This window comes from Cotesia typhae, unplaced genomic scaffold (genome assembly GCF_013202065.1).
Source record: "Cotesia typhae breed Kobodo isofemale line unplaced genomic scaffold, CoteBio_Ctyphae contig_5, whole genome shotgun sequence".
In the NCBI taxonomy this organism is placed as follows: Eukaryota; Metazoa; Arthropoda; class Insecta; order Hymenoptera; family Braconidae; genus Cotesia; species Cotesia typhae.
In genome coordinates, this window is record NW_027423757.1 from 7,248,225 (window position 1) to 7,275,071 (window position 26,847).

The window sequence follows — 26,847 nt, forward strand, 5'->3', positions numbered from 1 at the left end:
GAGAATCCCGCTTTATATACACTTTATTTATGAATATCTTTCCCCTTCTCGTATTTCATTCAATCAACTGCTAGTAATTTTTAATCATCATTCAGAGCAATTTATTTTCATAATTAGGGCAACCTAATTAGGGCAACAATGATAAATTTTTTTATAGCTATTCCGGTCAATATTTTTCTATGTTTATTGCATCTTATTTATTTTTATAAAAACAATATTCTTTATGCAATTTTTCAAAATAAAAAAGTAAATATTACACTGAGAAAAAAAAAATGCTTTTGTTAAGAAAGTTTTCTTCACACAAGAAAATATATTTTTGATAATTATCATATAAAGAAAAATTTATTTTATTATTTAAATAAAGATATTATATGTTTATCTATCATAATTCAGTATAATGAAAAAAGATATTCTATAGTCAAAAAATTAATAAATTTAAATAGTTAATTTTAAAAAATTCAAGAAATATTTGTCTGGACCATAATTTTTTTTTCTCGGTATAAATAATTTGGCATTTACAGGATTACTATTTAAATAAATTAACAGACCATTAAGATTACACTTATTATTTTATTGTATACAGTAAACACGTACACATTTACTGCGTAAAAAATTACAAACGTGTATAATCATAAATCATTTATATTTAATCATAATAATAATAATAATTATTACAAAATCTACGTAATCTGATCGGTAAAAATCCTTAATTGATTTATCACTCGAGCAGTTTGATATATTCTACAGGAATTATTAGATAAATATATTTATATATAGTAAATATAGCCGAAGTAGAAACATGATATATTATTGTGCGTTTCAGCGACCTCGATCCTCGATTAATTGCGGAAGTATTTTTAATTAAAAACAGTCTTTAACGAAACCCCAGTGTTACGCAAAAATATTTTACATTTTTAAAATCATGTACATAACTATAACAACTAATAATTTATAAATGTTCAATTCATATATGTATAATTGATTGATTATAATATAATAATAAAATATTAATAGTTAATAATTGTAACATTTTACATAATTTGATTTAATAATTTGGCTTGTAAATTAATAGTTTTATCTGTTGGTCATATATATTTGGTATATTACACTATGATAATAATAATAATAATAATAATAATAATAATAATAATAATAATAATAATAATAATAATAATAATAATAATAATAATAATAATAATAATAATAATAATAATAATAATAATAATAATAATAATAATAATAATAATAATAATAATATTATTATTATAATATTATTATTATTATTATTATTATTATTATTATTATTATTATTATTATTATTATTATTATTATTATTATTATTATTATTATTATTATTATTATTATTATTATTATTATTATTATTATTATTATTATTATTGTGCGTTATTTTATTGCCGGGTTAATTGACTAAGTTAGTAGAAGGCACGTCTACTTTTTAGAAGGAGCTGAAACAGAAAATTATTGAAACATTTATTAGTGTTTATTTGAATAACTTTAAGAAATAAAAATTTGGCCTTGGGCCCGTCAAGTAATTATAATTATCAATAATAATAATAATAATAATAATAATAATAATAATAAGTAATGTAAATAAATAAATAATTAAAAAGTGACGTCAGTTTAAAACGGTCAGTTCCATGAACTATGAAGGTCATAAATAAGTAGAGAAGCAAGTTAAAAAACAAGTATGTAAATGAAATCAATTGTCTGCGTTACATCTGTTTTAAATGACGCTATTGTTTGTAAAAATTCTTTAAAAGTTTAAAAGTTTTACTCTTGTGTAAATTATCTTTTTAAGTTTCAGCTTTCACGGTATTTAAATAAATATTTGCGCGTTTAAAAGTTTTTTATTATAATAATGATACTAAAAATAATAAATAATAGCTTTAGTACTCAACAGAGAAAGATGAGTCAAAGTAAAAGAATAATAAAAATATAGTACACGAAACGCGAAAGTGTTTAGTAAATATTGGTGTGTCTAAAAAAAGTAGGATCCATTTCCTGTTGAAAGTAAATATGTTGATTTAATACCTCGAGGTGGAACTGGAGGCGCCGGTGGCTTTTTTGGGATAACGCCGACGACTCTTGGGTCTTGATCACACGGTTGAATATTCATGTAGTCGTGTAGCACGGGTGCATCAACAACATCTACACCCAAGGGTATATTTTCCACGTGATTTGACTGAATATGAGTGTCTTGGAGATTTACGGGCTCATCTGGGCTATTGTAGTCTTTATTTATTACCTTGTTGAGCTCGGAGCTCATTTGCGATGCATCATTGTCTGTATTATTTTTTTTTATATCACAGGAATTATTGACGTCACTCTGGACATTTTTGAGATCATTTGAATTTGCTGTTGGTGTTATGTTCATGTAATCAAGTGGTATGTGGGTCGGTGGTGATGGCGGCGGCGATGGTATCGATAGTTGATTCATCTCTTTTATTTGCTTTTGACAATCGTTGTTTTCATTCAATTCGGGATAGGGTTGTTGTTCTTCGGGAATGCTCATTGGAGGCCCGAATGAATGGTCACATGGAGAGCTCGGGGTTTTTGGTTCTACTGATGTTTCGTCTGCATTGAAAGCTTAGCAAATAAACAAATCAACAGAATAAATAAAAAATTTAAACATAAGTAAAAAAAATTTCAATGTAAGTTAAAATTTAGGTTTTTTTTACAATCATTTGTTATAGAAATTTTTTAATAAATGAAGTATTTTTAATTAAAAATACAATTAAAAAAAAAATTAGAAACAAGAGTATAACTTATTGCTAATTTAATGCAAACTTACGATGAACAGGTAGTCCTGATACTGGGAACGCGATGTAATACTGATCGGGAGCTGGTGTCGGATGTCTACGATGTTCATCAATGCAATTAGTCGATGATCTTGGTGACGGAGTGTATCGTAACGGTGAATATCTACCAGTAAACGGCTTAGGCGCCGGAGGAATTTCATAAGTCATCATACCGCCTTTATCTTCTCTAGAATTGCGAAGCTAAAAGTAAACCACAATTAAAAAAAAACACTCCAAGATCTTAAACAACTAAAACAAAATAATTAACAGTAAAGTAAAAAGCGTACTCGACGGTCTTCAGTGTCTGAATGAGTTCCACTATCGCCAAGACTAGTTCCACTACACCCGCTGATAACACTCATCCGGCCAGAAGAAGAAGAGCTGGATACACTGTGCAGACTGAGGCTGCTGATAGGTCGACGGTCACTCAGAGTTCCATTAGACTTATTATCAGTCTTGCTGTGTGTCGACGCAGAATCGTCATCCTGGCTGCTGGAAGATTCTTTCGCTTCTTTTTTGCTCTTGGTAAAAAGTTTCTTAAACCTATCAAAGGGCGTCGGAGCTTTCATCTCCTCTTTAATCTTTTTCTGTATCCTCTCGTACTCGTCTCGCATCGAGGCCAACTGTCTCTGTTTATCCTTGAAACTCTGTTGGACGTCATTGCGATTTCGCCAGTTCTCTACCAGCCTCTCTACCTCAGAAATAGTAAATACATTATTTTTAAAGTCTGTTATTATCTCAAGAAGCTCGTCTTGAGGTCCAGATGCCTCCCGAGATTTCGTTCCTGGGTAAGATGTCGATCGATTCAAGCTTCCGCCCAAATTAGACAGGTTTGTGTTCATGAAGTCTTCACGATTTATTGGGAAATCTTTTCTCAGAGACTGGGACATTGTTGGTTTCAATGCCATCAGCGGAGCAGTGATAGGTGCGCTTGATAATTTCGGGCCTGTAAAAATGAAACAACACAATTTAATTTATTATAAATAAATAATAAATAAATATTAAACACGCATTCCTAATTCATAAACATTAGACTGCTTAAAAAAAAGTGATTTTTTTTCGCTTTGGAAAATTATGATATATGATCGGGTTTTACTATTCTGATTAGCTGTTGAAGGGATCTAAAATTTCAAAGTTTAAAAAAAGATTTTCTTTTGTTATTTAAATAAAAAATATAAATCTGCGATGAGTAACCTTTGAATATTAAGAAGAATATTTTATCACCTTCTTGGAATATTTCAGAGAGGATTTTGGAATACAAAAAAAAAGTAACTTATTTTAAAGCAGTCTAATAAATATACATGCATGTGTGTTAAAAGCTTGTTATAACCGCCGTGATTTAAATCTCACCGGCGGGTTGCATTTTCAAATATCCCTGAAGCGGTAAACTCAGACCATTAGCTTCGAAGTTTACTGGTGGTGTGATTGGTGAAAATAATGCTCCAACTACAGGTGTTGGTGGCGGTACAATCGAGTAATTCATCTCGCAAGGGTTCGGCGAGGTCAGTGGGTTCGGTGGTGGTAGTTGCGGTGGTGCACACGAAATTGGAGCCGAGATAATCACTGGCCGGGCTGCTGGCGGCACTAAATAAGCTTCACTGATCGGACGCGGTTGGCAGTAGTCCTCTTTATCTTGCTCGGTGTCCAAGCTGTTTAATTGCACCGGAGCACTTTCATTACCTGGAAATTGTTTTTAATTATTCTATTATAGATTGTACTGTATAATACAAGAGTAACTGTACAGTATACAGCAATTAAAACTTTTATAAGTATTAATAAGAAATTGATTATTTTTTATTTTAACTCACTTGCTCCGCTGCCAGATGTGTTTTCGCTTATTACTTTAAGATAGCTATACATGTTTGTGAACTCGTTCATTTGCTGTATTGATTAATAGTATCCGGAACATGCAACATAAAAAAAAAATAATAATTGTTATTATTTCACTAGATTAACCTTAATTTTGTGATAATTAACTCAATCAAAATTGAATTTGCTTATTAATTAATACATTAATTTATTTATTTATGGACATTGCTCTAAGTACCATGTAACCCCGAAGCTGATGAGCCAATTTAGCATGACCAGCTTGCTCAGCGAGCTCCGCCGGTGTCAATTCGGATACGTTTTTCAAATCACATGCCACTTCGCCCCCAGGACAATCGAGCAATTGCCAGGCAAGTTTTTCTAGACCAAAACGGGCTGCGAAGTGAAGCAATGTTGGATATTCTTCTTGACCTAGAATAAAACAAAAATACAAATTTTTTAGATTAAAATCAGAACATAAAAATATCAAAAGCTAAAAGAAGAAAATGTACTTACTTATAGTGTTTTTTTGCAACGGTGCGGAACCACTAGGCGTTGCCAGAAGATTAAAACGTGGAGGTACGTTTTTTTGGAATGCATGAACCATCCAGTTGTCAAGCTGCTCTCTGTCTCCTGAGCTAAATCCAAATGTCTGCGAAAATAATTAATTTAATTAATTAATCTAAAGTTTAACATCAAGCCCGCAAAATTAATTGGGATCAAACACTGAGTACTAGGATGAGTGAAATGTTGAATTAAATTAATGAGATTAAACAATTACCTGACACATAAACTCCAGGGGATTATCATGTGCTCTTAGAATTTGATCCAACTCTCTGAGTCTGCTTTCGCACTTGACTTGACGGACTCCCTGAGGTATTCCATTAACGATGATTCTCACGCCGACAAGCATCGATACCTCTAAACACTTTTCTGGAATAGAAAACTGCAACGTATAAGGATTCCGTTTTTTCACTTGGGTTATTTCTCTTCCCTCTCCACAACGATCTACAATCACGTTGAAAGTGTCTTCAGGTCTCAGAGGGTCGTTCAGAATTGCCAGTACTCTGTTCTGGCCCTGTAAAAAAATTTCAAAGTGAAAATTGAGGGACAAAATTTTTAAAAACAAAAATTAAATAATATTTCGATAATTACAAACCATTTTAACTTTTTTCGGATGAACGGAGAAGGTTGTTTTATCGCTTTTCAAAGCAGCTGACGTAGTGGATCCTAAAATAGCGACCGCTGCACCCAAAAACTCTCCGACAAAAGTCTCATCCTGATCCTTGACAAAAAACTTTCTCCACTGTGAGTAAGTAATAAGCGCAGTCTTTTGGCTTTCAGTCAAATGTCCGTCATGGACACCCAGCATCATTGCAAGGACCCGTTCCGGCGCCAATTGTTTGGCCAAAGCGGACGCCTGTTCCGGTTTATTCGATGCCTTTTCCAATAAAATTGGACACACGACTATTATTTGCAGACGTGCTTTGGAAATTTTATCCTTCACCGTTGTTGAAATTGCCGTTGCGTCCTCAATCGCCACGTGTCTCACCCTGAATTCAACGACATTTCCAATCAATTACAGAAATAAATGAGAATGATGATATAAAGTCAACAAGGAACAATCAATCATTAAATAGTAAATTTTCAAAGACAGAAAGCCGAGTTTCTATTATTTGATTGTGAGAAATAACAAATTATTTGAGTTAACACGCAAAGTTTACAACAAAAAGTTCAAAGGGATGATTGTAGATTTATGAAATGAAACTAACTTGAAAGGCGGGCGTCCCTGCTGTCTGCTGATTTGCTCAAAGCAGTCAGTGAGGTAATTGACCCACAGCGCGGATGCTTCGCTGTCTTTACTGGAAATGAACACAACATCTTCTCTTTCTTCCATCAGACTGGCAGCGTTAGTACCCTCAATTTTAGTGCCACCGCTTCTGCTCCGCGAGCCTGCAATTAAATAATTAAAAACAAAAAATAAACAGTGCATTCCTATAATTATAATTTATTTTTACAATGACAATAATAATTATTATTATTATTATATTGAACCGAGATAATTATCTGGCGGTACAAGATAAATAATTAATGAGATATGCCAATCTACAATATACAAGATGCCTTTTAAATCTACTGATTAATTACGCCGAGGACTCTGGAGATTTTTATCAGCGAGCTTTGTCATTATTACAATGCCGAGGAGAGATTTTTTAATGAAAAAATACTGATATAATACATAATAGTTGATTAAAAAATTTTTATTTTTATACTGCTATCGTTTATGAGGGTGAAATAAATTCCCGACGGATGTGCCACTCCCGTCTGTACCGGGTAGGAACTGTTGGTGTATCAACACGCGGGTCATTTAACTCGTATGATAATTGAAACGTGTTTGCTCAGAACTATGTATTACACACTATTATTACCATTAATGCCTGACATTATATTAGTTGAATTAATATTTACATTTAATATTTATTAATTCGTTTTTTTTTTCGCTTTGTGGAGGGTTATTTGTTTATTTATCGATACGAAGCGTATAATGGAATTAAATATAAAATAGAAAATTCGAAATTTAATGTAAAGATAAATAAAGTAAAGAAAGCAGCCTAGTAGTGAAGAGAACTAAACAGACTCTTTGCTTTTCTTGTCATTCATATCTTAGGACAGCGGTAGATGGGTTTATTTACTCATTTCTTAACAGGCATGAGAACAAAAAAAATATTGTTATTTTTAGTGTATATGTAGAAGTTCGAGGTGTACTAACTGTTGTACTGTTAGTTAGTTATTTATTTTATTCCCTTATGTTATACACTTATGTATACATTTTATGAGTGAATGCATTTCTCCTGTATATATTGTATAGCACTGGGTGGCTTTCACGATTTGGCTGTATGTAACGTATAAAGTATAAGTGTAAGTACGTAGTATTGTGTGTAATAAAGTTGGATCACTTGGACGATACTCGCGGGTCTGGACGAGAGTGGGATTGAGATATCGATAACATTAACAAAAGACTCATTGTAATGGGGGAAAAAATTGAAAAAAAAAAAAAAAAAAAAAAATGATTCACGGAGTTAGTAAGAATCTTTTGTGCGTATGAAAGAGGCATTTTATAGCTTTATTTCATTACTGGTTTATGTAATTGTAACTGAATGAAAAAAATTAAATATTTATCAGCGAAAATATTTAAGATTTATCTATCAGACTTTCTGTTCCATATAAAACGATTTTATGAATGAAAGAAGAAATAAATCACTCACGTGTCACTAGGCCAGACAGATCAAGGAAGTCCGGCCTGCGTCGTCTTCGCGATCGCGGAGTTTCACATTTAAAACTTGTTGGTATACTTTCCGTAGATGAAATCATTTTTTTTACTCAAATCTATTGATGTTCTATTTTTACGTATTTTTTATTGCTTGTATACGTTGTAAAAAAAAAAAAATTTATAACCACTGTTAAGTCTATACAGTAGGAGTTGTGACGGAAGAATAGTGCAAGTTCAAAGCTAAAAGTGCTAACTCCGGATGCGGATTTCAAACTGTCTAACAGTTAGAGGGCTCGATAAAATTATCCTCCTGGTAAACCGTCAAATCGTGACGTATACTATTGTATTGTATATTGAATTGTTTTTTTTTTTTTTTTTTTTTTTTTTTATTGGTCGAGACATGCCGGCTATACCACGAATTGGGCGATGCCCATAATAATTAATTGAGTTGTCTGTGACACATGATTAGAATTTAAAAATAGTCTACCGACACTTAATATTAATAATTATTTTTATTAAAAAATTTTTTATTGTTTTGTCATCATTATTATCATTAAAAATTAAAAAAAAATTAATTTTTTAATTTTTTTTATAATTATGTAAATTATTATTACAAAAATAAAAATGGTCGCGTGTCGTTTAAATTTAAAATTATTATATCCATGACATAGTTATCTTTATAAATTGCAAAAATCTACACCTACATTAATTTATAAAAATAAACAAATATGTCTTATACTTAATTACATTACAGGAAATTCAATTAAATTAACAATGATAGTAATAAATAGCGTAAAAAAAATAAAATTTACCAAAATAAGCGATGCTGCGTTCAGCATAACGATTTTCATCTCTTATTCGCATTTTCTCATGTGACACAAGACACAATAACAACACAAAATAGACGTATGATCTTTACCAACTTGTGATCCTTGTAACAAGCACTGAGGACTGTTATACTACTGTTGCTGAAGCCGGTGGGTAGTGTGGATGTATATGTACTATTATCATATATATCTCACTCCCTTTCTCAAGTTTCTCCGAACGTCAATGAGCTAAGAGCCGTCGAGTTAAAGAGCTAATGTAAGAGAGCTTTTGCAAACGTCTTGCATCTCTTCAATTTGAACGAAACGAGCCAATTAACGTTACCAACACAACTGTTGCTTTCTCTCTTGCAACCATACCACTCATTAACGTCTCGTCGATTAATTAACTCATCAGCTTACTTATTTTTAACTTTATTTTCGCAACACATCTATTCTTGTATTATCTTCCTTAATTTTTCATTAAAAAACAATGCCACTGATTACAAAAATTTTTAATTTATTCACAATTTAATTTTACAACTGAATAAAAAATAAAAAACTGCGGTCGATAATTAGGCTCTTATTATTATTATTATTATTATTATTATTATTATTATCATTATCATCACTATTATTACTCTCCTTTTTTGGAGTATGTAAATAATAATAGTTCCTTTATGGTATGGTGTCGTTATATACCGTATTTTATTTCGGTGGGTCAGTAGACTATACCAAGAGAATGTTACACGCGGAATGAACTATAAATCGTCTGAAAACACGCGGAACAAAGGGTCGAGGAAGGGCGGGAGCAAATAAGCGCGCCGTTGCGTGCGCACGCCCAATCCTGCGCAATAGATCATTCATCTCGTCGGTCAGAGCGTTTTCTATAATCGCTTTTATTCCAGATAAAATAAAAAATATACTACGCTCATCTCATCATTCCATTCAACATTAGATTAGTCATAACTCATAGTTTTGATTCATAGAAAACGTCACTATTTAGATTAAAAATGTCTTGACATGACCGGTAACTCAAACTATTGAGAAACTTGACCGAGAGCAAATACAGGACAATAAACACTCTGTATGTTGAGATAAAATACTTCCATAGAAATTTTCTATTTTCTATTCAGTACTGTTTAAACTCGATACCGCAAGTATTCTATCTCGAAATATAAAGTTTATTTACCTCGAAAAAATAATCTACAACTTACAACTAAATTTTTTTTTTTTTATTTTTTGTCTGCGTTTGAAGATATTATACTAAATAGTGGTCGTAAAAAGTAACTGCTCGCGTAAAAAATATGAATGAATAATGTAATTAAAATTAAAAAATTAATATTAATATTTTTAGTTAGAAATTTAATGGGCTAGAGTACAGTAAGTCCATTGACTGCCTAAATCCCCCTAAAAGTTAGCCAAATGGTAACCCGCTAACCGCAGTGGGATTCGACCAGCTTCCTGTCTTTTTCATTATCATTATCATTATTACTATTATTGTTATTGTTATTGGTGTACATGTTTATCTGGATGAATGTATGTTTGTGTAGGTAATAAAGGGAACAAACGTCTTAGAAATTGAATTTCGGATGATGCTTATACTCAAGCATCTCGTATTTCCGTCGACGGCTGAGCGTTTGATGATACGGTTCACTGCTAAGATAATGTAAGCAAAATAAAATTTATAAAATAAAATTAACTTGCTTCAGGTTATAGTCAATGTATGGAAGAAAAATATACAGTCTAGAGTCTGGAGTTTCGAAAACGGAAAAAAATCTTTCCTCAGATCTTTATTTTTGGTTGGATAAATAATTAGTGATTATATCGGTTCTTTCGTAAAATTGGGTACAAGGGTCAATAGTACGCTGTGTACATTAGTAATGTTTGTAGATATACATATAATATATAAGATGAAGCTGTTATTTTATATACTATACTGTGTGTAGTTGGTCCCTTTTGGCTTAACGCTAAAATTGACGTTCAATTAGAGAATTAGACCGGTCGAGAGTCGGTGAATCACTGAATGTAGTTTTACAAATTAAAATCGAGCAGTATTAAATGTAATACAATAAAATTCATTCATTTTATTTTATTATGATTATATAATTATAACGGATTGTGGTGCACAGAGATTTAATATTAGTTAAATTAGCGATTGCAATTGCGCAACGCGAACAATAGATGTAATAATAAACCTCAGGAAAATAATAAAAGTATATTTTGATTATAATAAAGGATTTTCAAGTGATTTTGATAGTAAGCTTAGGCATGTGCTGACGCGATTCATATCTGGATTTTATTTCTATAAATATAATTCACTCGACGTAGCTAAATATGAGTACAGTAGTATAAAGCGGTGAATATAATAAAAAGGCATATTAACTTTAACTTGATGCTTGAGTCCACGCTCAATCTGCTCTACTCTGATTTCAATAAATTTTTTTGTCTAGTGCTTACACTCGGGTTAATGCTTGTAAGTGATAATTTATAAGATGTAATAAATATATGTACATAATAATAATGGTGATGATGATAATAATAAATAAAAATATATGGATATGGATATGGATATACTTGTGGATGTCGGTATTAATGCGTTCCTTGTCTCTATCCAACGAATACTTAGTCTGAATCATTATACATTGACGAGTGATTTAATTTTAAAAATAAAATTCCGGAATTTTTTTCTTTACATCGAGGAGAAAAGCTCGCAGTTATAAAAAGAAAGTCTAGGTTTGGTTATTGTATGCTGTGGCATATATATTTAGTTGATTTAAGCCCATTGTCATTAACTGATTTATTTTTTATTTCTTTTTTTTTAATTGAAGAATTTTATCGTGGAGTTGCTATTATAAAACTCGGTTAATTGGCTGTTACTAATCGATCTTATTCAACCAATAAGGACAATTATATTATGAAGGTCGTTTGATTCAATATTCATTTTATTCAATTAATTTGAATATAAAATTTATGAGTTTATGAGAAGAGAAAGATTATTGATGTTAAATTAATCTTGGGGATATTATTTGATATTAAAAAATTGAATTAAATTTTGAAAAATTTAATTTGTCTATTAATAAAAAATTAATTTCATCATGAATAAGGATAAACTTTAAATTAAATATAGTAATAAATAATTTAAAGAGTAAATAAAAATTCTTGGTTATAATTTAAAAAAATTTTTTTTTTTTTTTTTTTTTTTAATTATTAACCGATACTATTTATATTATAAAAAATTCTTTAAAATTTTTTGGTATTTATACAATACAAAAAATACTTAAAAAAATTTTTTTATCAAAAAATTTTGACATTCATAATTCATCACATGTTTATATTTTATTTTTGCTTCTCTCGATAATATTAAAAAATTTCTATCTTATAAATATTCCTCCTTTGTTCATATTTCAAAAAGATATTTAGATATTAAAAAAGAAAAGATCCACATTTATTTAACAAACAATAAATATAAATTTACCGTGTTATCGATTTTGACGCCACTTAGCTTATCACCTTATCACACGTTAATCTGGTTTTAGTCTCGTAGATCGAGCAAACTTTCTACATCCCACATCCCCTTTAGAAGAGACGTACCATACACTCTTGTATAAAGCCCAGAAAGTAATACTACCATACTTTTCTACCATAAATAAGTAGATGAAGTATGGAGTAGTATAAAGCATGACGTATATATAGATATATATATATATATATATATATATATATATATATATATATATATATATATATATATATATATATATATATATATATATATATTAGTACCGCAGATGTACGTCGGGACGTGGGTGGTTTTTACCAACGTCTGACGAATATTAAAAAATAAATCCTCCATAAGAGCGAAAGAGCACGAAAATATTATGAGCTCGGATCAGTATAAAAATAATAACACCAACAAAAAAATAAAAACAATGGAAAATTAAGATATATCTCTTGGATTACCCTCCTTACTGCAATATTGCACCGTAAACTTTTGTAACAATGCCAATAATTAGAGATGTAAATGTCGGACAACAAACACGTCTACACTCTAAAAAAGTAAATTTGTCTGAGTGGCTAAAATTTAAGTCTTGAAAGAAGTTTAAACTAAAACATAAAAATAAAATAAAAAATATGTGGAGCATTAAAATAAAAAATATAAATGGGAACGATGAATTTTAGCCATTACTGTTAATGTACGAGTAACGATTTGCAGAGTGCAACGATCGTTCTGCATACTTGTATTTTATGTATTTAAATGCATGTATATATATATATATATGTACGATAGTAAATAGTCAGTAGAAATATATATATATATATATATATATATATATATATATATATATATATATATATATATATATATATATATAAAGAAGAGAGTGAAGAAAATAGAGAACATTACGTGTGATGCAGGAAAAAAATACGACATCGCCGCGACAAAAATAATGAGAAAGCTTATAAAAAAGCTGATTTAGTCAGGGGTGTGTCAAAGTCTCGGTTAAGGTCTGCTGCACCGAAATATCATGATTAATATTTGTTACACATTTAAATTAATATTCTACGAAACTAAATAAATCTTGTACGTTAGAATTATTTATTTCCTTCCGCTACAAATTAAAAAGTATCATGTGATAATTATCGTCGGTATCAGCTACTTACCATCTTTAATTAATATTAAAATTTTTTTTAATAATAGTATGCCTATAGTTGATCAACATAGATTTATTTCCTCTTTAATTTTTTTCGTAATTACGCCAAAATGGAGCTTCACTTATTTTTAGCCATAAAAAATCAAAAAATTAAGTTAAACAACATTTTTTTCATTTCGATCTTCGTGATTGATCTATTAATCCTTAAATAAAAATTCACATAATTTTATTTTCACATTTTGTGAATTAAAATGAAATAAATCTGTTAAATTTTCCTTTAAAATTTTTTAGATATCCATTTGAGAAAAAAAGTATCATACTTTTTTTCTCAAAAATCACTTCCGGATAGTTATCTTTCTTTATTGTTTCAAAATGAAACAAGATGATCAAATTTTTTGACTTGATAATTGATATTAGAAAAAAATTAAAAAAGTTAAAATAAAGCCACATAAAAGTGAAAATAAAATAATTGAAAAAAGTGGAAGAATTTATCACGGAATAGAAGATTAATGGATGTTACATGGATATATAAGTGATGGAGAGTTAGCTTCCGGTTCGCCGAGCTATCTCCGGTGCCGGACATCGTGGATTGAGCTATCAAGTTATTACTAAGTCCGTGTTATATGTATTTGCGAACTCAAAGTGTCAAGAGATAACTTTCGACGAGATTACCCTCGGCAGAGTCGAGAATAATTTTGGTCTCTACATTAATTTGGTAGTTTATTTGTAATGAGAATGAGGAAGAGCCTGTCTATGCCTATGTATGATCTGTCAGTCAGTTTGTGGGTCTACGATCCTATGACTTATCAGTTGGTGTGATTATCACGTAAAACTTTCCTAATATCCACGCGTTAGATTCACACGCACATTCCCGGGTAATCTCCGGATATCACGCGATACTTCTCTTAACTGTACTGTACGGCACGAGTGGTTGTTATTATTAAATAGAACTGTCTTTTATGTTATTACACAAGATGAGTTGTACATAGTAAACAGTTTTGTTTAAGACGACCAACGATTATATATAAGTATTTGTGTGTTTATATACATAATATTCTATATATTATATCAAGTATTGATATGGGGAGATTAAAGATTCCATGGAGAGACTTCCTTTAACTCCTGAAAGATGTGACCGGAAATTACCTTTCTATCAGGAAGCTTTACACGTGTTTCTCCTCCAGCTTAAATCGTTTGGATTTTTTTTTTTTATTTTCTCATTTTTTATTACACTTAACGCGTAAGGAAAGAAAAATTAAGTGCTATTAATTTTAGTTATTTTTCCGAGGATTTGTCGTTGAATTTGCCCAGGGTTGTAAAGAGTAAAAATGAAGGTCTAATATCTAGTCGCCAATATTACTTTATGGTATAATAAAACCGGCACATTCATAACTAAACTCTGGTTATCGTTTTTACAACACGAGTCACGTCGACAATAGCGCCCAACCGATCCGATTTACCACCGGAAGTTCATTTTATGCGTGTACTTCCATCTAAGGATATGCATTTCATAACAGTTAAAATATTGATTGAATATTAATTTTTTGCATAATTATTTCATAATATGTGTTTTAATTATGAAAAATATTTTATTGTTTTCTTTTTTTAATCTAAAGAATTTTTCAAATATTTTCATGTTTTATTAATGAAAAATTAGATTTTATTTCACAATTTTTTTTAATTGTTTTCTTAAAAATTTTTTGTAACAAAACGTTTCTATGAAAAAAAAAAAAAAAAAAAATAATAAAAAAAGTTAAAGTGGTGATAAAATTTTTTCACCAAAAATTAAAAACTATTTATTATTTTACATGAAATAAATTTTAAATATATTTATCTAATAAAATAAAATAAAGTAAACATTTACACTTTCCCGACGATAGTTATATATGTTACATGTATTTTTTTTACCCGTAAAATTTGTGCCTGCGTTCCAAACGGAAGTGTCAGGGTTTATAAAATCCACAGTACGTTATATACGCATGTGTTACTGCGATGTGTATAACCAGAACCTGCACAGCTTCCGTTATTACTTTTAGCTGGAATTTTAAACAATTTTATTCGAAACCTTTCCAGCGTAACTATAATAATAATGATCCCAACAATATTACTTCTATTAACGAAAAATTATTTATATACATACATCTTTTATAAGCATAAAATTTAAAATATAAAAGATAAAATTCACGTCTTGTTTGAATTGCCGTAGTAATTAAAAGTAAACAATACTTATTCAATGTCAGCAAATAATTATCGATGCAAAATAATTTATAAACTAACGGTCGAGTATGCTGCTCTTTAATATTCAAAGGGTACTAGCATTTATCTATCGGGAGTTATAAAATAAAATTCATGCAATTCGATTTTTAAAACGGGAAACAAGAAGAAAAAGAGCTGGTGGATGATAGATTCAATCGAGGCTGAGAGTAGTGTAGAACATTTCGTGAATATTAACTACATGACTTCCGTTGGTACCATGATAATCTTTCATACTATTTGTATAAATTATCTTTCATTTTCTTCAACACCTTCTCGATAAAGATTTAAAATAAATTTATCACAATTTCTCTATCTTATGACTTCTTATACCTTTGGTTATCAGTTAAGCTATACTGAAAAAAAAAAAGTGGAATCAAGACAAAAAAATCTTAAATCAAGAAGATCATTTTTAAAAATTTCATTGTCTTGAGTCAAGGTGAAAAATTATTAAATCAAATAAAATTTACTTAAAAAAATAATTTTTCGTTTGACTCAAATTAGTTTTTTTTTTTTCCAGTGTACTGACTCATGACAGATCATTTCTAAATTTATACATATATTTTATAAATTTAAGAGTCACAATCATATCTCGCGTCAATATAAGCGAATTAAGTACAAAATCATTCACAGACAACAAATTAAATGTCCCTAATTTAATTTATAACGTTTGATCGAGTGATTTCAGATTGAGATTCGACTATAACCGAGGCTCCTTTGCTTGATGAAAAGGATCTTTGGCTATAATTAGATCAATGCGGGCACCAAGTCATCGTAGTTGCTTCCCAAATCATGGGGATAGAAGCTTTCAGGGCTAAACTACAAAGAGACGCTCTTCTCTGCTAAAGGGTTCTGTATATTACTCCTATTATTATTGTTGTTGTTATTATAATTATTATTATTATGATGTTCTGAGTGCCTATTGCGTTGCACAATATAGAAGCTGTGGACTAGGTCGCAATAAGCGTGCCAGTTCGTGTGCGTGCGATGTGGGACGATCCTTTATACCATAAAGGTTATTATTGAATTTAACACCAACTTAAACTATAATCAAGTGGAAGTAGACTGCTGACGATACTCATCTGTTTAGTCATTACAGTTGACAGGGCATTTGTTCAAAGAATATTTTTTTAAAGTAATTAACACTAGTAAAATATGAGTTTCTTTGAAATGTTACAATCACGTTTTTATTACTGGAAGTTTAGTTTTTTATCGAAATGAAAATAAATTTTGAACTTCACTTTATTTTTAACTAGGATTATTGATGTGTTTAGTTTCTTTTTTTTTATTTTTATTTTTTTAATAAATTTTTAAAAAAATATTGGAATTGAAGCAAAGTTATCCATCAAACTTATGTTAACTTTAAAAACATGTGTGGCATGTGGATTAAAGTAACATTTTTTTACTTTGTACAAGAAGTTTTTTTCAATTCAATTAATTTCATTTTTTTTAACCTTTTTTGATTCATATAGTTTTCATCTTTTACTCGCTAATTTTTTTTATTTAATTTTACATAAATAATTTACATTATCACTTTTTTTTTTTTTACTGTCACACATCAACATATCATAGGCGTTGTAAGAATTGAAAATAATGAAATATTAAATGTATCAGTTGTAACTGATTCTAAATTTGATTAATGTAGGCTGTAATAATTTGTTCTACTTCCAAGAAAATTTTATAAAATGAGTAAAATATTAATTAAATACTAATTTAGTCTTTAAAAATAATTTTAAAAAAAGTTTGTATATTCCATTTGATTTAAAATCAAATAATGATCAGTTACGTGATTTGTGTTTGACAAAATTAATTAAACCAAACAATGATTTGCCATTGATGGATTATAATTGAATTCGAATACATCGGCACTAACTTTAAAAGGGATAGCTTCTATACAGTAGTTACGACCTTTGTACTTAGTGAAACTATACAAGTTTATTTATTGAATTATGTAATATCATGTTATGCAAGCTTATTGAGTTTGCGTAAATTCAATGTTTTAATGCGAGAAAAATAAAATTTATTTCTACTTCTACACAATACTAATCTATAGTTTTATAATTCCGTAACTTGTCTATGAGAAAACGTCCTTGAAAATATATAACACTGAAATCCGTGGATTTGACTGTTTTATTATTTTATTCGAGTATAAATAAATTTTAAGAAAATATTTTTATCATTAGAAAATTGCATTAATATTTTTTTAAAATTTCTACCTCTAGAATTATTAAAAAAAAATTTTTTTTATGCTATTATAAATTAATAAAAATTTTTAAGTTACGGCGTTTTAAAATGGGACAGTAAATTTTCAAAATTAATTAAAAAATTACAATTAAAAAATAAATAAATAAACTAACCTTTACTTTTATGTTTTTTACATTTGCCAGTCTTAGAAATCTTTCCACAATCAACTTGATCAACAGGAATAGGCGGTGCTAAGGTATCGGGTTCTCTAATAAAGCCTTCAGTCTGAATAACAGCGCCTCGTCGAGTAATTAAATTCTGGTCCTTACTAATAAAATTACTGCTACACCCAATAGAGTGTCTTCTTGTGGCAGATGTGTCAGGCTTTGGTAAGGTCGCCGATAAATTATAGTACCTCGCATCACTGATACCCAAAAAAACCTCGCCAGTATCAGTATCCTCGTCGTCGTCGTTATCCTCGTAGTAACGATCCCGATTGCCATTACCATTACCATTAGCATTAGTCCTCCTGATATTATTTGCAGGGTCCTCTCCAGGGAGCCCACAAAAAATCATGTCGTTAGACAGGAGCTCGCTGGCAGACTTTAGGGTTCTCCGTCGATGAGGCCGGCACTTGCGGTCGTGATCCGAGTGGGAGTGCGACCGATGAGGCAAATAGGGCGAGGGTGGAGCCACGTCTGCAGGTCTTGGGTCTCCCTTAAGAATCTGGAGTGTCTTCTCGTTGTCGGTGTTGGCGCTCAAGGACCTGAAGAGACTTCGGAAGCTCCTTCTTGTTCCGTTGAGGCTCATGTTCGCGGAATGTGTTGACCGGGACAACATTGGCTGACATTCTTCTGCAGACACGAGGTTTTTGTTATTGTCAGCCATCAATAATGCACACGTTGCTCCTGACGTGCTCGTCGATGTGTTGGTTCCCATCCTCCCGGGCCTTTTTTTGAAAAACGTGACGAAGCTTCGTCCACTTGACCCCGATTCCACAGCTTCTGATAGCTCTGGGGATATTGAATTCCCCAGCAGTGAAAAGTATGATGGATTATCTGCAGAAATATCATTGGTTATGTTTTTATTGTTAAAGAATATTGAAATTTTGATAGTATTAAACAGAAAAGTGCTTAAATTAAGAAATTTTTTTTGTCCTTCCTTTGATATTTATATCAGAATGTTTTAAAAAAGTCACTTAATTATATATTAAATACTTCAGAGAATTAATTTTATCATCCACAATTATAAGTAATATATTTAATTTTGTTAACTTATAAATTTTGAAAATTAATCGTGAAAAATGTTTTGAAGTAAAATTTTTACTAGAAATTTTATTATTTACCCTTAACATTTTTTAACTTGTTACATAAACTCAAAAATATAAAATTATAAATATTTGAGTTTTATCTTTGAATTGTTATGCTTAAATTTTTTGACATTAACGTAGAGAATTTTTTAATAGTATTTATTTTTGTTCATTATATGAAAATTGAATTTTATTATTTGAATGATAAATATTGGTAAACTCCTTCGTTACTTTGCTCATCATCAAATTTTTTGTTCAAAATTATTCATTAATTGAAAATTTTAGGTGTATAAAAAATACTCACATACATACATAAATAAATTTTCAACCAGTGAATTTTCCAACTATCCAAATTTTTCAAAGAAGAAATGCAATACAATAATAATTACTTCAGAATTAAAAAGTCACAATATGGAGACAATAGCAATAAAGAAACTCCCAAAAGAAACAAATATTAATTTTATATGTTTAATTTTAGAGACTGACACTGAGTGACACGGGATTAAAAGTCGAATTGTGAGTCCATACTAAAGGGCCACGATAAAACTACTGTGGATTATAATCCAAGGGCCAATTGTATATTCGGTCCCTCATCCCATACCCATATACATGGGACCGAATACAAGATTTAATTTAAAAGTGGGGATAAACCGGACGCTGCATTTCTCTCCCACCCGCGCATACTGCGACAAATTATTTGCTCTATTATTATTGCCGTAACTATTGCTCTAATATAAACTACCTAACCATTTGTCAGAGCAAGAGAAAATAAAGACCAGATAGACAAAGAGTTCAAGCGCGTAACACAATAACAGAGCTACCGGAAGCATACAAGATTATAAACACTTGCTATGACAGTTTTTAATGCAGCAAAAAAGGAAAAGCCTGCATCATTTGTGAGCATTTTTTGTTCCTCTAATTTATTTTTCTTGAGTACATCTAGCCCGGAGTGAAGCGAAAGACTTGTCTGTCAGAAATAATCACTGTAAAAATAAATTTAATCCCCGATCCCGCTCCCCGAGGATTCCAAAGAATCTCAAAAAATAAAATGAATAAAAGAAGAATAAAAGAAGTAAGCGTTGGTTGCAGTTAAATAAATGATAAAAAAAAAAAAATAAAAGTGAATGCAAATGCAAAAGAGAATTTAATATGAAAAAACACTGAACTTTGATCAAGTTGATCTTCAAAGAAGTAATCTGACAAGTAATTTGAAATTTTCAATTTGTCTGAGTGCCAACAACTAAAAAGTTCCACAAAGGTCGCTATCACTTCTTTTTACTCAAACATTATCTTTTAATTTTAATTTCTCTTGTTGATTTTTAATTCAAGGCTTCGGTGGTCGATTCCGAGTATTTTAAATTTACCAATAATTGCTGACGAGCAAGTAAATAAAACAAAGAAATGAATAAAATGAATATATGTACATATATGCGTGTAATAGTGGATATGTGCATTGCATATGCCATCCATCAGAAAGTAAATACCGACAGGTATCATCTCTGCACATATATATTACAATAAGGTACAGAGAAAGAATATAATTTAATAATAATACGTGTTTCAAGTGTCTAGTGTCGCGCCGGCGATGTATGAGTCCGTCATACAGGAGATTCGATGTAATATTATGTCTTTTTGTGTATGATACTGTGAATTACATGGATGTATTATACATATACCTATATGTGTTCATATATAGTTACAGGTATACAGTGAGGCAGTAAATCGATGGGAAAATACAGAAGCGGGATCTTCTCATAGTGACCGGTTGGTTATATGCGTTTAGGCGTGATCAGCATGCATATAACTGATTTCTCCACTCGGAACGTGGGTGAGAATTAAATTACGTAGAATATAGAAATTATGTATTATATAGATATATGTGTGTACTTACCGAGAGCCATTGTGGTATATGTATATGGTTCCTCTTAATTTTCTATTCATAAAATTTTACGGTGGCGATATCCTGGAAAAAAAAAAAAAATATTAAAATTTTCCGTGCATAAATGAATAATTTTTTTTTTCAGGTAAAGTTAATTTGATTATTCTGTACAAATATTGAGTTTTCGATGTTGGGTTATCATTAGACTGATAAAAATAAAATTTTCCTGAGAAATGCAGATATTGAGATAAAATTTTCAATACTCAAATTGTCCCAGTGGACAAAATATAAATGTCAATAGACAGATAGAAAAATATATTCAGATGTATATCTATATTAGATTTATCTATTTTCACCCAGGGCATAAATGTTTATACATCAAAAATTTTTATCTGCCTTTTACACACTTTTATTTTAAGCAAAATAAACATATTTTATATATTTGATGTAAAGTATATTTTTTTATGTTTGAAACTTTATTTGAATTATTGAAATAATTTATTCACCACTTAGTAATTTTTTTTTCATTTGTAAAAAAAAAACACAAACTTAAGCGTTTTCAGCAAAAATAGATTCAATGAATGTCCTTTAAATTTGTTTTAGAGGAACCTGTGCCAAAACCCATTCATCTGAACATTGTATTTTTTTTTAAATAATTACTTTGGTCTTCAAAAATATATTTTTAAATTGTAAAATTACACCCAAACATGCAAAAATCGAAAATCAATACTTAAGATTTCAGTTTATAAAAATTTACAAAATAACTTTCTTAGAAATTAAATTTCATTTCTGGTCAATGAAAAATGTCTAAAAATGAGAGCAATACCTCAAGAGCATTTAAAATATTTCCTTTGATATATTTCTCAAATTATTCAAAGATCTCAAGCATGAATGTATCATTAATGTTTACAAGAAAAATAGGTCTAAAAAACTAGACGAAAAAATAAAATTCATAAAGTAACAAATATTTATTTCAACATGCATAATTCATATATTTTATATGTATAGTAAATTTGAATATCTCCATACAAAAATTAAAATACATACGTACACTAATTGAAGTAAAGTATTTTTTATTGGTCAATATGCAAAGTTATTAGAATAATTAGAATTTTATGAGGCGAAAAAGGTGGATTTATAATTCATATAGAGAAATTTAATAATGGAATTAAGCGAAATAGATGAACGTGGATGTATGCAAGATGCAAGGTGGATGCATGGATTCGTGAATCTCATTCATGTACAAAAATAGAGTTATACATTAAAATTAGAATGGGTACGCAAGTGTCGCAGATTTCTCAGCTCTACTCGGTTAGATTTTGATCTAGCCCATTCACGTTTGGCACGAGCTAACTGTCATTATTTATTCTCTTTTCATTCACTGCAAACCAAAAACAAGTACAAATGTACGAAACTCGATTCACTTTCATAAGTTATGTAGTTAGTATTTTTTTAAAAATATTTTTATTTTGCTCGTATCGGGTGAACATGGATGTTTTTTTTTTATTTTTAGACACAAACAATATAAAATCCGTTTGTGGATTGAATGAATAAAAAAGTTGCTTTATTTGTTTAAATTCGTTCGATTCGAAATTCTCCAAGTTCGCAAGCATGCAAATGGAGAACGGTGTATTTTTAATTCCTCGAATTCAGTTCCGAGTGCGTTAAAGAATGTAAGTACCGTGGTATATGGTACACTGTACTCATGCGGTTTATGTAGAATTAGCAAAATAAACGCTCGGGAAATTATAAAATCACGAGGGAGTTTAATGGGTGATACTATTTTCGTAACGGATTTTATGTTTAACAAACAAATTAGTTTTTTTTTTTTTAATTATTTTTTGAAATTATAATTAGGCTGGGAAATTATTGCTATTTTTAGAAGAAATTTTAATTTTATAAGCAATTTAGGCTCTGTTTCTAGCAAACTTTTTTTCACTTACATGAAAAACAAAATAGAAATTTAAATATGAGCCAAAAAGTTATAGAAATATTTTTATGAAAGTTTGTTTATAGAAAAATGAAATTTGAAAATGACCATAATTCATTGAAAATAATTTTTAATCTAATCCAAAATTTCTTTTTGATAATTGTTTACACTCGATGTATTAATAAATTCATTTATTAACAAAATTAATTATTATATCCGTTTTTAAATTAATGATTAATTATGAGTAAAATTAGTGGAATGAGAAAAAAAAAATGAAACGAAAAGAATTAATTGAATTTCTATTTATTTGAATGGCTTACAAAAAATTTACCAAGTTACAATTCGTAATGAGTACATACATAATAACAAAAATAATGATTATAATCTATCAACTGATTAAAATCCTAAAATAAAATAATAAAAACGTGATAATTGTTTTGTTAAAAAAAGAAATAATATTTTTAGTGTAACCGATAAACTGTTAAGGGATGGTTGCAATATGTTCAGCACGCGCTATTAATCCTTAGCGGATATGAAGGGACTCTCATCGTTCGTCGGAAGAAAAGAAAGAATGGAAAAAAAACTAAAATAGAATAAGTATAAGTATAAGAATTTCCTGACATCCGGACCCCCAGCGCAAGGGTGTCGAGTAATTGACACAGGACCCAAGGCTACACACATACATATATACACACACACGCACACATACACTTGCCACCAGAGGTCGCGTGAAAATAAGCAAGCGAGAAAAAAAAATATATAAATAAATATAAGTATTCGTATAATTAAAAGGGAGTAAATAAAGTGAGACAAAGCCTTGCACCTGCATATAAATTTTTTTTTTAACCTCCCACTACAAGAAGCTTCCGGTGTAACGCGTGCCCTTATTAACTTTATTCGCGCACGCGTCATGCCTCCGTAGCTTCTCTTGAATCGTGATTACCGTGAATTTTTATTTTAAACCCAATCAAAGTTCACTATTTTACCATTCACTTTTTCAAAACTTATAACTTCTCATTAATTTTTTATCTTGACACTGATCTTATAGTTTATCAGAATAACTTTTTTTAAAATTTGATAATTAGCTCGTAAATTAATTAAATCAGATCTCGATAATAAATTTTGAAGAATAAAAGTATAAATTTTTATGTTTTATTATGATTATTATTTTCATTTATTTACTCACCCATTATATTCGTATACAGTTATAAAAACGAACAATGACTGTAGGTACAAGTAAAGAAAATTGATGTCTTCAATCCCCTTTATTTTATTCACTACAATGACTACGATAACAACCGTATTCCCTTCTGCCCGACATGATTGTCTCGTTTCAATCATTGCACATTGTAAATATTATTATAATATATTAAACGGTCATGTCATCTAAACACAAATTCTGACAAATAGGATTGACATATTATGCACAATAGTTAATATACGATACAGCATAATCCAACGCATGTATTTACTTTTCAAAATTTCATAGCAATAATAAATTAAAATATATCTACTATTGTTTAATAAAGTTAAGATTTGTCTTCATTTATTGATACTTTATCAAGCTTTGAAAAATACAACAATCGATCAAGAATATGTACTATTATCTATTTAGCCTTATATTATTATAGTTTCAAATTTTTTTTTTTTTTGAGTCCTTCAGCAAATAAAATTCTATTTTATAATAATAATATTAATAAAAAAAAATATTTAATTCAAAATATATATTTTGGTAAATAACATCAAGTTAAATATGATAAAAATTATCAAATATTTTGTAATTACCCTTAATTTGATTTAATACTAAGATCAAAAATGAGATTTAACCTCGGTTAATTTTGCAAGCCAAACTTGAATGTTAATTATATTTCACCGCGACAATTTTATAGAGCCTGAATTTTTTCTCGGCCTTTATGCATTGGCAACCCATCTGGCAGTGTTCGGCTGTCAGATTTGGTCTATTTATACCGTGTGTACTTTTCAGAAGCTGTCTACGCACAAATACTCTTGCGTGTAAATAAAGCCGCGCTTTACTTAATTTATATACACACAATTTCTATATAATTTACTATAAACCGTTGACTATCAAAGTTTACATAAATTATTTATTATTAACTCCCCAAGCCTATTTACTGTAAACAATTCATTTTACTAAAAATTATAAAGTTCAAAATTTTCTGTATCGAGTTACAAAATCTTATTAAATTCAAATAATTCCTCAGAAAGTTTTAATTTAAAATTAAAAAATAAATGACTTACCATTTGGAGTTTTTAGAGTAAAAATATAAAGGTAACTTCCTTTATTTCATCTCCAATTTATTTATTTAAAATTAACAAGTCTCCTTGTTTGCTGTCGAGTTTGGCGAGTATTTAAATAGTTGGTGACAAGCTTGTCATGTCTATCTATTGACTACTGTCTGACACAGTGTACTTTGAACTACGTAACATTCTAAAGGAATCAAGTCTAGTTTTTTGGGACAGACGTTTTTTTTTTTAGACAAGTGCAAGTTAATGTCTCAATAAAAATACCTAAAAAACGGTAATTTTTCTTTGAATATTTTGAGTTTAGACTCAAATAGACAAATTTGAATTGATTTTAGAAGCAAATCATCGCATTTCGGTGTATGATAGTAAAATAATGAGTAGCACTATACATACAATACAAAACTATAATACCAGTACCGGAGTAAATAAAAAGTGCGTCTCGCGTGGGTAAACGAGGAGAGAATACGCGGGCACACACGTTCACTCGGCACAGTATACCAACGAACTGACAGACGGAAGAGGAAGGGAAGCTAAAGGGAGCCAAGAAGAACTTGGACATGTGAGCTCTGAGCTGTATAGACTCAAACTTAAACTGTATGTTACTGTATACAACATCAACATAAGCTGAGTTAACGCGGTGCGACGTACTATGCGTATACATACGTTGATGCTAAATAGAAGGAGAGAAAGAGAGAACAGAAGTAGAGGAGATGGCGAAGAAGTAGTGAGGAGTTAAATAAGAGCGTGTTAGTTCTGCATCTAGCTTCTTGTTCTTCTTTACTATTTTTGCGCCTTGTAGCTTCTAGTGTACAATATAATATAATATAATACATGTGTAAAAATGTGTCAAGTTGGAGTAGAGTCACCCCTGTCTGGATTGAACCTCTGGACTTTATTATTATTATATATGTTTAGTACCTTGTCGAGAGCAGACCTCCAGGTTGTGTCCTTGTCTGATGAGATGCGAGTCGGTGTATGAAAAGTCAAAGTAGTTTTGCAGGGTGCAGAGTGCCCACCCATTCACCCACGCATCTGGCATTTTGAGTTTGCCAGGCGAACCGCCCACTGGCTTCTGTTGTCGATTTTATTTTTATTTCTTTGAGATTTGATTGTGGAGTCTGCCTCAGAAATTTGCAAACTTTGTTTATTATGAAATGGTTTATTCGTGGAATTTTTTTAAATATATTGAATAATACAAAGATACATTTTTTTAAATTATTTTACACTGAAAGTTTTGATGTGGGTTTAATAATAAAAACATTTGAGCTTTCAAGAGCTTTTTGTAAAACTTTCAAATGTTTCTAAAACTTTGTATTTGATTTTATGACCCAGAAGATAGACATATTTACGTTATGTGGAGATTTCTGATACCTGAGAAAAAATCTGTTTGTTTTTAAGGCCTTTGAACTTCTAAATAAATATATGAGGTTTGGGGTTTTAGGGTTTTCATTTTTGTTTGATTTCAAACATAAAATGGAAAATGGAAAAAAAAATCTATTTAATTTTTAATGTTATTTTTTTAAAGAATAATTTAATATTGAAATTGAATCGTACAATCGACATTATTTTTTAACTGACAAAAAATAGCATGTCGCATTTAAGAAGAAGATATATTTCTTTATTTTGAAGTAATGCTATTTTCTGAACGTATAAATTACTTAGAACGTAATATT

The 26,847-nt window shown here is 29.8% G+C and overlaps 2 protein-coding genes across 4 annotated transcripts in view; one reads left to right on the forward strand and one right to left on the reverse strand.

Annotated features, from left to right (window-relative positions):
- Positions 1 to 26,847, forward strand: part of Jdp (DnaJ domain-containing protein) — a 56,173-nt gene that overhangs the window by 19,697 nt on the left and 9,629 nt on the right. The window lies entirely within an intron of this gene.
- On the reverse strand, positions 1,312 to 25,652 carry Stumps (DBB domain-containing protein stumps). 3 transcript variants are annotated; one of them, XM_074247712.1, is made up of 14 exons: positions 25,169 to 25,652; positions 20,992 to 21,063; positions 17,965 to 18,849; positions 6,398 to 6,578; positions 5,785 to 6,178; positions 5,407 to 5,703; positions 5,142 to 5,277; positions 4,867 to 5,057; positions 4,628 to 4,700; positions 4,170 to 4,499; positions 3,107 to 3,765; positions 2,813 to 3,020; positions 2,053 to 2,607; positions 1,312 to 1,466 (listed from the first exon to the last, which is right to left on the reverse strand). In XM_074247712.1, the coding sequence occupies exons 2-14, from the start codon at positions 20,999 to 21,001 to the stop codon at positions 1,450 to 1,452; spliced, it is 3,936 nt and encodes a 1,311-aa protein (XP_074103813.1). In that variant the 5' UTR covers positions 21,002 to 21,063; positions 25,169 to 25,652; the 3' UTR covers positions 1,312 to 1,449. The 3 variants fall into 3 exon arrangements, with proteins under 3 accessions (XP_074103813.1, XP_074103814.1, XP_074103812.1); XM_074247713.1 differs by lacking the exon at positions 1,312 to 1,466 and having other exon boundaries at positions 1,475 to 2,607; positions 4,215 to 4,499; XM_074247711.1 differs by lacking the exon at positions 1,312 to 1,466 and having other exon boundaries at positions 1,475 to 2,607.